Here is a 10,149-nt window from a genome sequence, read left to right on the forward strand (position 1 = left end):
TTGCTTACATGGGGGAGAATTGCATCGTCATATGAGGTCATTGCGCATGTTCTTCTCCCATAGGTCCCCATATAAAGACTAGAAGAGTTTTTTTTTATTTATTTATCCGTCCCCCTATGAGGTCGACATGCATGAAATTGTGTGGCACTTAGAGTATTGAAACACCGCTGCAGCACACTATAGTGAACAGAACTCTGTAGTTTTCACGTTTATTATAATGTGTGCGCTGTGTAAGAGATATTGAAAAGAAAGGCATGAACATTGTTGTAATCAACTTGTACTAGCCTTGTGCTAGCCTACAGATGCCTTGACCAGACTGCACCCAGCTACCTCCAGACCCTCATCTCTCCCTACACCCCCACTCGACCTCTCCGCTCCGCCTGCACTAGAAGACTGGCTCTACCTCCGCTACGCTCCCCTGCCTCCCGAGCCCGCTCCTTCTCCACCCTTGCTCCGCAGTGGTGGAACGACCTTCCTACAGATGTCAGGTCTGCCCAGTCTCTGACCACATTCCGGCGCCTCCTTAAGACTCACCTCTTCAAACAGCACCTGTAGAACTCCTCTGTTTGTATCCTGGGACACTATCACCCTTCATTTAAATGTGCTTTATTTTGCTCTTATCTGCCCCCTATTTTACTGCATTTAATCCTGTACTTCAGAGTACTGTAATCTGCCAAGTGTTTAATCTGTAGTATTTTGTATTTAATCATATCTTGATGTAACTATCACTGTCACTGTTATCTGCTGTATTATTGAATTGTATTTTGTCACACTTGTACTTGCTTGAACCAAAGTCATTGTATTTATCTTGCTCTTAATTGTATTAATACTTGTACTGTGATTCTTGAAATGTATTTTTGTTTACGACTGTAAGTCGCCCTGGATAAGGGCGTCTGCTAAGAAATAAATAAATAAATAAATAATAATAATAATATATTCGATAATCAATATGGTTCCGCAGCGAACCAGGCAAACTGGCTGCAGTAACAGTGTGTGTTAAGATTTATTTTCCCATTGGTCAACTCCACTTATCAATCAATCAGTCAGTCAATCCATCTTTATTTTATATAGCGCCTTTCATAGAGGACCACCATCACAAAGCGCTTTACAAGATGCAGTAACAACCAGAAAATCCATGATACTTTAAATACAGAGAAATGCAGAATACATGATGTACAGTAAAAAATAAACATGCATAATGCATTAAATACAGTGGAAAGTGCATAATACATGAAATACAAATCTAAAACACTGTGGATGTGAGAGAAAAAAAAATAGCTACAACACAGCAGCTAATAACAGACATCAGGCTTAAAGAGCAGGGGGAGCGAGAGAGAACAAGTGGCTTGGGAGCTGATTTAAAGCGAGCGACGGTGGGAGAGTTTTGAAAGTAATGCTGAACTTTACAGGTAGCCAGGGCAGCTGGGCAAGACAGGGGGGTGATGCGATCATGTTTTTTACATCTGGTAAGGATCCTGGGAGCGGCATTCTGAACTAGCTGCAGTCAGTTGATGGAGCGTGGAGGGAGAACACCATAGAGAGAGTTGCAGCAGTTGAGCTGAGAGGAGATGCATGACAGAGTATCTCCGCATCTGGGAGGGAAAGGTGGGGACAGAGATGTTTCGAAGGAAGATTTGACCACGGAGCAAATGTGGGCATCAAAGGAGAGGTTGCTGTCCAGAAGTACACCAACGCTTCGTACTGTGGGGGAAGGCAGCAGCAGACAGTTCCGGAGGTTCAGGGCAGCTATATTGAGATTGTTAAATTGAGTTTTAGATCCTACTAGAAAGAGTTCAGATTTGTTGAGCTGAAGAACATTAGCAAACATCCAGGCCTCGATGTCTTGAATGCAATCCGAGAGTCGGACCATGCCAGTGGATCATCCAGGGTCTAGTTTTAAGTAGAGCTGGGTGTCCTCAGCATAGGAGTGAAACATGAAGGAAGCATGTAGATGTTGAAGAGAAGAAGCCCAAGAACAGACCCTTGAGGGACACCACAAGTGACTGGGTTTGCGACACCACTGCGTCCAGCATAGAAAACAGACTGCATGCGTCCGGACAGGCAAGAAGACACCCAGGAGTGACAGGTTCCAGAGATCATACTTCTGAAGGCACTCAAGAAGAATGCCATGACTTACTATTTATGGGTTGATTTGTAATTGCAGGGATGGTAATAACTCCTATTGCATAGCAATTCCAGGTTTTACTAGGAGCTTGATTAGCCCCAGTGTGTATAGGTAACAAGCTCAGGTGTGTCTTATTAAACTCTTAGTAAAACCAGGAATGGATCAAACTGCTCTGCAATGGGGAGTCTTATTGACTTGCAGGTGTTACAGGGCAGTACAGGGCTACAATGCAACATTTATATTAAATACAGTGTAGCTTACAGTAATTGCAAATGGTAGTGCTAAAATACAATATGAAATAGGACGCAACAAGTTAGGATTACAACAAGTTATATCTACAATGACTTATTAGCAGTGCAATAGTGCAAGGATAGCGCATCAGCCGAGGATCCAGTAACATGGTGCTGAGGTCAGGCGAGTCCAGTGCAGAGCAGGAGGGGCAGATCAAGAGATTACAAGCGCAGTCTGAACAGGGGGGTCTTGAGGGGGTGGAGGGAGGCAGTGAGAGACGGAGGAGTCCTGAGGTTCTCCGATAGCTGGTTCCACCACAGAGGGGCTAGAGATGCGTTGAGAAACCACAGTGTGTAGGTACCAGGCTCAGGTGTCTAAATCCTAGTAAAACCAGGAATGGATCAGATTGCTTTGCAACAGGAGTGTTAGTCCCATCCCTGGTATTGTATTTGTGGGATGAATCCTCCTCTTGGTCACTCTGTATAGGACGGAGGTGCATCCTTAGTCTCACTGTAGAGATTCTGCACCCGAACCTCCGCAGGGCTGAAGGAATTGTACACGACAACCGCAGGCTGAAACGCAAGGGGGAAATCTATCAGAATTCAACACGAACGAAGCAGCTGCATCCGTTCACTGAAGAGAGCACGGCAGTTCCTGGGTCGTTTCAGCTCAAGCTCCTTGACCCCTTCAGGCAATTTAGAATTAAAGAGTTTTTTTCTTTCCTAGTTTTCTTTTCTGTTGCTCTTTCGGAGATGGCGATAAGACTCCTATTGCACAGCAGTTTCCCCCATTCCTTGTTTTACTACGACCTTGATCAGCCCCAGTGTACAGGTAACAAGCTCAGGTGTGTCTTATTAAACTCAGAGTAAAACCAGGAATGGATCAAACCGCTGTGCAATGGGAGTCTTATTGCCATCCCTGCCTTTCCTTATTGTAATGTTTCTCAGTGGTTTTTTTTTAATTGTATTTCAATATCGTGTTTTATTGTGTTCAGGTGCTCTGATTGTGAGTGCAGGAGCTGCTCTTCAGTGTTACTTGCCTGCTGTGGATATATGTAATGTGGGCCAGTCAAGGTGTCTATTATTAGGCAGCAACACTCTCTAATGTACAGCAGTGGTGCCCAAAAAACACGATCTGCTTTGCCACTAGAGGGCGCTGGCTCTTACTTATGTTGATCTCACTTCTGTTGGGGCAGCAGTGTGGAGTAGTGGTTAGGGGCTCTGGACTCTTGACCGGAGGGTCGTGGGTTCAATCCCAGGTGGGGGACACTGCTGCTGTACCCTTGAGCAAGGTACTTTACCTAGATTGCTCCAGTAAAAACCCGACTGTATAGACGGGTAACAAACTTTCTTCTTTATATATTAAGGCCAAAAGTTTGCATCGCCCAGAATTTTAGGATTCAGACATCATTTAAACTATAGGAGCATAATTTTGATATTTTATTTAACATCATGCAAATCAAAGGAACTACAAAATGAGATCGCAAGAGTCTACCGGAAGCCATAAGAGTAGTACAGAAGGATTTCACGTTAGATTATGAAATGTCACATTTTTTAATTGTCAGTTGTTTGTGAAGTATATGGAAAACTCCAAAGCGGCGTGTAATTCAATATGTTAACGTCACATTATTCAGCAGGTTTCACTCGACTTCATGAAGCAAGAGGAGTTCACTCTATAGGGTTGTGGATGATTGTGATTTTTTGTGAAGCTCATGTAAGCGGTTGTTTTGGGGAATAGGTTCATGAGAGGGGTACGGGAAATAAAAATGGGGGCTGATTACATACCGTGGAGGAGTCGTGGCAGACCGCTTTACACCCAAAGGCAGCCACAGAGATGGCCAAGCAGAACTCCAGCAGGGTTAGGATCAGAGGCACTGTGTTTAGGACAGTCTCTTTATTCTTGAAAAAATAACATTAAACATATTATTATTATTATTATTATTATTATTATTATTATTATTATTATTATTATTATTATCATCTTCAGAAGACAAGAAGTACTATACTGGTAACTGATGAGGAAACAGGGGATGAAACATCCATTAACTTTACATTATAGGGAGATAGGAGGTCTGTGTGTGTGGGTAATATCTCCTGGATCTATAGTGATAACATAGGGAGACAGGAGGTCTGTGTGTGTGGGTAATATCTCCTGGATCTATAGTGATAACATAGGGAGACAGGAGGTCTGTGTGTGTGGGTAATATCTCCTGGATCTATAGTGATAACATAGGGAGACAGGAGGTCTGTGTGTGTGGGTAATATCTCCTGGATCTATAGTGATAACATAGGGAGACAGGAGGTCTGTGTGTGTGGGTAATATCTCCTGGATCTATAGTGATAACATAGGGAGACAGGAGGTCTGTGTGTGTGGGTAATATCATTATGAGTAGAAGTGAATTGACTGCGGCTGAAAGCACACAGATGCTTGCAGTCCTATAACTGGTATATACTGCTTTATTATTAATAGACAAGGTCAGGATCCAGCTGTATGCGTTTTCTAATCATCACCAGCCTTTATTTAGTCTGTTGTCAGTTTCACTGAAAAGAGGGAACAGGTTGCTGAAGAGAATCCTGTTAAGTGTCTGAGGTAGAGCTGGTTGTGATGTCACCGTTTGGAACGGAATTTGCAGCTGAATGGAATTCCCAGAGGATGTTTTTTTTTTTTAAAAGCATGCTGATAAGGAGAACACAGCACTGTGATGTCATGAATAGGGCTGCTCTGCGGAATACAGAAGGCGAAACGTGCGCTCCGATTGGCTGAAAGATCCTGAGCAGCGTATAATCTTCTAGACATCCTGATGAAACTTGCTGTCAGGAGGATCGTTCAGCCTAAGCGATGGAGAGTATTCGATTCTGTAAGTCACATTTCATTTTCCTCCATCTATCTGGAAAAACCGCCTATCCAGTTGTGATGAACCGTGGTGCTAATCTTATATGTTATATATACTTACAACATATCCCCAACAGAACTGATCGTAATATCCATAGCAATATCGTTGTATAGTAGAAATGACGATATCGATGCTGTAATTGCATATTCCAAGAACAGCTGCAACGCTGCTCACCACATTCATACCCAGGGCTGCCTTGATCTGCAAAAAACACAACAGTAAGAACATATGCAGTCCCACACCCCTGAGCTTTCAAAGCAAGTGAGCTTTACTGGCATTAGATTCATCTTTAGATACATATTCTGGGGCAGCAGTGTGGAGTAGTGGTTAGGGCTCTGGACTCTTGACCGGAGGGTCGTGGGTTCAATCCCAGGTGAGGGACACTGCTGCTGTACCTTTGAGCAAGGTACTTTACCTAGATTGCTCCAGTAAAAACCCAACTGTATAAATGGGTAATTGTATGTAAAAAATAATGTGATATCTTGTAACAATTGTAAGTCGCCCTGGATAAGGGCGTCTGCTAAGAAATAAATAATAATAAAATTCTAAGCACCGAGATTGATGCATTGCAAACAACAGGAGCACATTTGTAAATAAAAACATACTAGATCTTATCCTGAAGGAAGGAGGGATAGTATTTGTGTCTCCAGACCTAATGCACTGCTTGATTCACAGCAGCTCCGAGATATGCTTCAGGTTCTTCTCTGCTTGTGGATCAGGGAGGTTTGTGTCTCATTGCTGGTGTTGGGAGCTGCATGCCCACCTTTGTTTTAACATAATCTTCAAGTATGAACAATGAGGCACAAATTAACCCCTGGCATATCATTTTGAAAAGAGTTTGCCAGCTGTGTCTTGGTAACTGTGTTGACTCCCTTCACGTCTCAGGGCATTTTTGTAGATAGCTTATCTTTATATGGCCAGTCCTTTTCAAACTCAGCTGCACAATGTTGCTGGACAGATACTGTAGGCACATATTTAAAATTCCTATTGGACGAATCTCAGGATATCGCTATACTGTCATATCCCATTCAGTTGGTTCAGAAGGAAATGATTGCAAAACATTTGGCAATTTCTAGAACAGCATTAAAAAACTGTTGTTCTGTGGTTTCTCAGTCTATGCCAAAGTAACCCGACTCGTTTTGCACCCAAGTGCTAATCTGAGACAGACACAAGAACAAGATAATCAGCTGCACATGAACACAAACTGGCTTTGGTGATCAGCAAACCAAACCTGGTTTCGGCGTTTTAACGCTACAGCAATTTATATGATGAATCACATTTTCTTATTTTCTCTCATTAAACGTGGTTAAACTGGGCGTTTTTCCCCACATCTATTCCGCTCTGCTAAGAGCTGAATTTACTGTTTCAGACCCCTAATAAAATGTGCATTGATCAGTTTGCATTAGTAGCGTTTATAAGAACATAAGAAAGTTTACAAACGAGAGGAGGCCATTCAGCCCATCTTGCTCATTTGGTTGTTAGTAGCTTATTGATCCCAGAATCTCATCAAGCAGCTTCCTGAAGGATCCCAGGGTGTCAGCTTCAACAACATTACTGGGGAGTTGGTTCCAGACCCTCACAATTCCCTGTGTAAAAAAGTGCCTCCTATTTTCTGTTCCTTCATCTAATCTCCATTTGTGACCCCTGGTCCTTGTTTCTTTTTTCAGGTCAAAAAAAGTCCCCTGGGTCGACATTGTCTTTATGTTTTAGGATTTTGAATGTTTGAATCAGATCGCCACGTAGTCTTCTTTGTTCAAGACTGAATAGATTCAATTCTCAGTTCAGTTGGTAGCACACACACACACACACACACACACACACACACACAAAAGTGAACTGTACTCACCAGCCTAACATTAGGAGCTGGGATAGAGAGAGATCCAGAAATGATGTACTGTTGGAAAAGAAGAGGCCTTGTTTATTAGACAATACAGCACATACGCTGCCTCCAATATATTACTGTGGTTCTGAAGGGAGTCACACAGTGAAGGACGCTTGCAGCCTGACTGTTTGCTTCAATCATGGTGCTTACCAAAGCCCCAGTCCAGTATGGGGCTCCTGTAATAGCTGTACTAATGTTCCCACTCAATGTCAGAACCGCACCAAACACCATGTTCAGCACCCCGATGCAGATCTGGAGGCCCTGCCGGGACAAGGCAAAACAATTGTGAAACATCCGATGTTTGGGGAATCACTAATCACATACCAGAACCAATCACAGGGAAGTATCTGCCAACATTGCAACACATCTCACTCTGTGTGCAGGATGTCATGCAGATGGATTTGAGAGACTGAAAGAATGAAACAGTGCGTGCTAAGCAGGTAATGTGAAATACTCTGGATAATTCTATCAACTAACTGCATGTTGTGTGTGTGTGCTGGTGGTGCAGGTACTCTTGTACAGGTTTCCCCACAGTAAAAGCACAGCAAAGCGTAATAGAGCAACATGAAAATGTGGTAAAGCATAGGGAAGCATTGTAAAGCACAGAGAGGTCTGGTAAAGCATAGGGAAGCATTGTAAAGCACAGAGAGGTCTGGTAAAGCATAGGGAAGCATTGTAAAGCACAGAGAGGTCTGGTAAAGCATAGGGAAGCATTGTAAAGCACAGAGAGGTCTGGTAAAGCATAGGGAAGCATTGTAAAGCACAGAGAGGCCTGGTAAAGCATAGGGAAGCATTGTAAAGCACAGAGAGGTATGGTAAAGCATAGGGAAGCATTGTAAAGCACAGAGAGGTCTGGTAAAGCATAGGGAAGCATTGTAAAGCACAGATAGGTCTGGTAAAGCATAGGGAAGCATTGTAAAGCACAGAGAGGTCTGGTAAAGCATAGGGAAGCATTGTAAAGCACAGAGAGGTCTGGTAAAGCATAGGGAAGCATTGTAAAGCACAGAGAGGTCTGGTAAAGCATAGGGAAGCATTGTAAAGCACAGAGAGGTATGGTAAAGCATAGAGAAGCATTGTGAAGCACAGAGAGGTCTGGTAAAGCATAGGGAAGCATTGTAAAGCACAGAGAGGTCTGGTAAAGCATAGGGAAGCATTGTAAAGCACAGAGAGGTCTGGTAAAGCATAGGGAAGCATTGTAAAGCACAGAGAGGTCTGGTGAAGCATATTAAAAACATAGTAAACTATGGACAACTTTTATAAGTCCAGTTATGCTTTTACATCTTATCATCACTTTTAAAAAAAAGCATTCTATTAAAATGTCTGCATTGTGGAGGTTTGTCCTTGAACTACCAAACTGAGAGGAGGAGGACAGGCTCACTTACCCCGAGCACTTTCGGCTTTCCTTTGAGAAACGCCTTAATCTGGTATGACTCTGTAGATAACGCAGTACCGGGCTCCACCTGGCCCCTCGGAGCCGCAGCGGGAGCAGGCAGGGAAAGCTGGGTGATGACTACCATCCCGCTGTCTGCGCTGATGGAAGAGGTCATGTTCTTCAGTCTCTGTGAAGAGAAACGGGGGGAGCTCGGAGTGACCCGCACGACGCTGTTTCAAACGGGGGGCGCTCGGAGTGACCCGCACGACGCTGTTTCAAACGGGGGGCGCTCGGAGTGACCCGCACGACGCTGTTTCAAACGCTCTAACGCCGATGTTCCACTTTTCACACATTTCTGCCTTTTTCTCTCTTATGCATCTATAGAATTAGATGAATTAATTAATTACTGCCTATATATTTAACAGCTCATTCACAATGTACTCTTAGAAAAGTTCACCACAGTAAAACCATGACAAGACGAGATAAAGTGTGCACAGGTAAGCTCTGTAAAGCAAACCTAGGTGTGTGGTGAATATTTACAGGCATTTACCAGGCTACGCTGTGATAAAAGCACAGACCAAATACGGGCACAAATACCGTGGGAAACTTTTATAAGGTATCAAAAAATGAAAACGAAAGGAAACACAACACAAAATGACGCACCTCCTTGTATACAGCACCATTCGGCTTATTGAAGAGGTACATATTTTTGTTAACGGTTAATTGAAACTTTGGAGAAACACACACACACACATGGATGTAATACATGTGAAATAGATTGAAAAACAACGAGGCATGCAGTCCGAGAGGAACAGGTATTCATTCGACCGCTTACCTGGTAGTAACGGAATAATTTTCAACTGCGTCTTTTCGCGCTGTTTAAAAGCAACGCTGTAGTTTAGCAGACAGTGTGCTGGTGTTTATTACAGTGACGACATGCTGCAACACGACCCCCCCCCCCCCCCCCCCCCCCGTGGAAACTGAGTAAGAAATAAAAAGAGGTGGACAGAGAAACGATTTCCTGCTAGTAACACTTTTGGGAAAGCGTGTTGCTTATTGCGTGGGAAGGAGCAGTTTATACGCAATAGTACATTTAGGACAATGTGTCTTGCTAGATGGGACTTTTGCCAACAAGTAACGGGAAAATGAAACATCTGCTGTCGGAGTTGCTTAATCTGTTAGACCTGCTATAGCTAGCAAATACTGAATACACTGCAATACAGAATATTCAGCTCAGTACCGAAGAATCTGAGAGCCGGTGTCGCCAAACAAATGCGGCCGTTTCCAGAACCGCCTTCCCACCCCCAGAGAATCTATTCTGATAGAGTCCAGTCCCCCCTCCCCTCCCTCCCCCTCCCCTCCCCTCCTCCTACCCCTCCCCCCCAAACACAACCCTAACCATAATAATCCCAAACCCAACCCCAACCCCTTCACCAAAACCTTAACCCTAACCCTTTACTGTGATCGAGAGAAAACGTAATACAGGAATATTAATTTCGGGAGAGGTGCGTCAATTTGTACTTGCATTCATTTGCAAGGTTATCAAACATCCGGGGAAAACTGGCTTTGTTCCAGTATTGTTGTCATTTTTCGTCAGAAACAGTAACATTGTTAAATCGTCCCGATGTTGCTAATTTGAGCTCGCA

The 10,149-nt window shown here is 43.5% G+C and overlaps 1 protein-coding gene across 1 annotated transcript; it reads right to left on the minus strand.

Moving 5' to 3' along the window:
- Positions 1-1,042: 1,042 nt before the first annotated feature.
- On the minus strand, positions 1,043-9,451 carry LOC117395433 (membrane-spanning 4-domains subfamily A member 4D-like). Its single transcript, XM_034920111.2, has 7 exons — positions 9,339-9,451; positions 8,514-8,690; positions 7,282-7,392; positions 7,096-7,143; positions 5,310-5,450; positions 4,141-4,254; positions 1,043-2,928 (listed from the first exon to the last, which is right to left on the minus strand). The coding sequence occupies exons 2-7, from the start codon at positions 8,676-8,678 to the stop codon at positions 2,830-2,832; spliced, it is 678 nt and encodes a 225-aa protein (XP_034776002.2). The 5' UTR covers positions 8,679-8,690; positions 9,339-9,451; the 3' UTR covers positions 1,043-2,829.
- Positions 9,452-10,149: the final 698 nt, after the last annotated feature.

The sequence above is a fragment of the Acipenser ruthenus genome, chromosome 35, assembly GCF_902713425.1.
Source record: "Acipenser ruthenus chromosome 35, fAciRut3.2 maternal haplotype, whole genome shotgun sequence".
NCBI classification, from domain to species: domain Eukaryota; kingdom Metazoa; phylum Chordata; class Actinopteri; order Acipenseriformes; family Acipenseridae; genus Acipenser; species Acipenser ruthenus.

Coding starts and splice junctions, on each gene's coding strand:
- LOC117395433 (XM_034920111.2), bottom strand. CDS start 8,678: ATGACCTCTTCCATCAGCGCAGACAGCGGGATGGTAGTCATCACCCAG. Junction 7,144..7,281: donor CATACTGGACTGGGGCTTTG/GTAAGCACCATG, acceptor CTTTTCCAACAG/TACATCATTTCTGGATCTCT. Junction 5,451..7,095: donor CAGCTCCTAATGTTAGGCTG/GTGAGTACAGTT, acceptor TGTTTTTTGCAG/ATCAAGGCAGCCCTGGGTAT.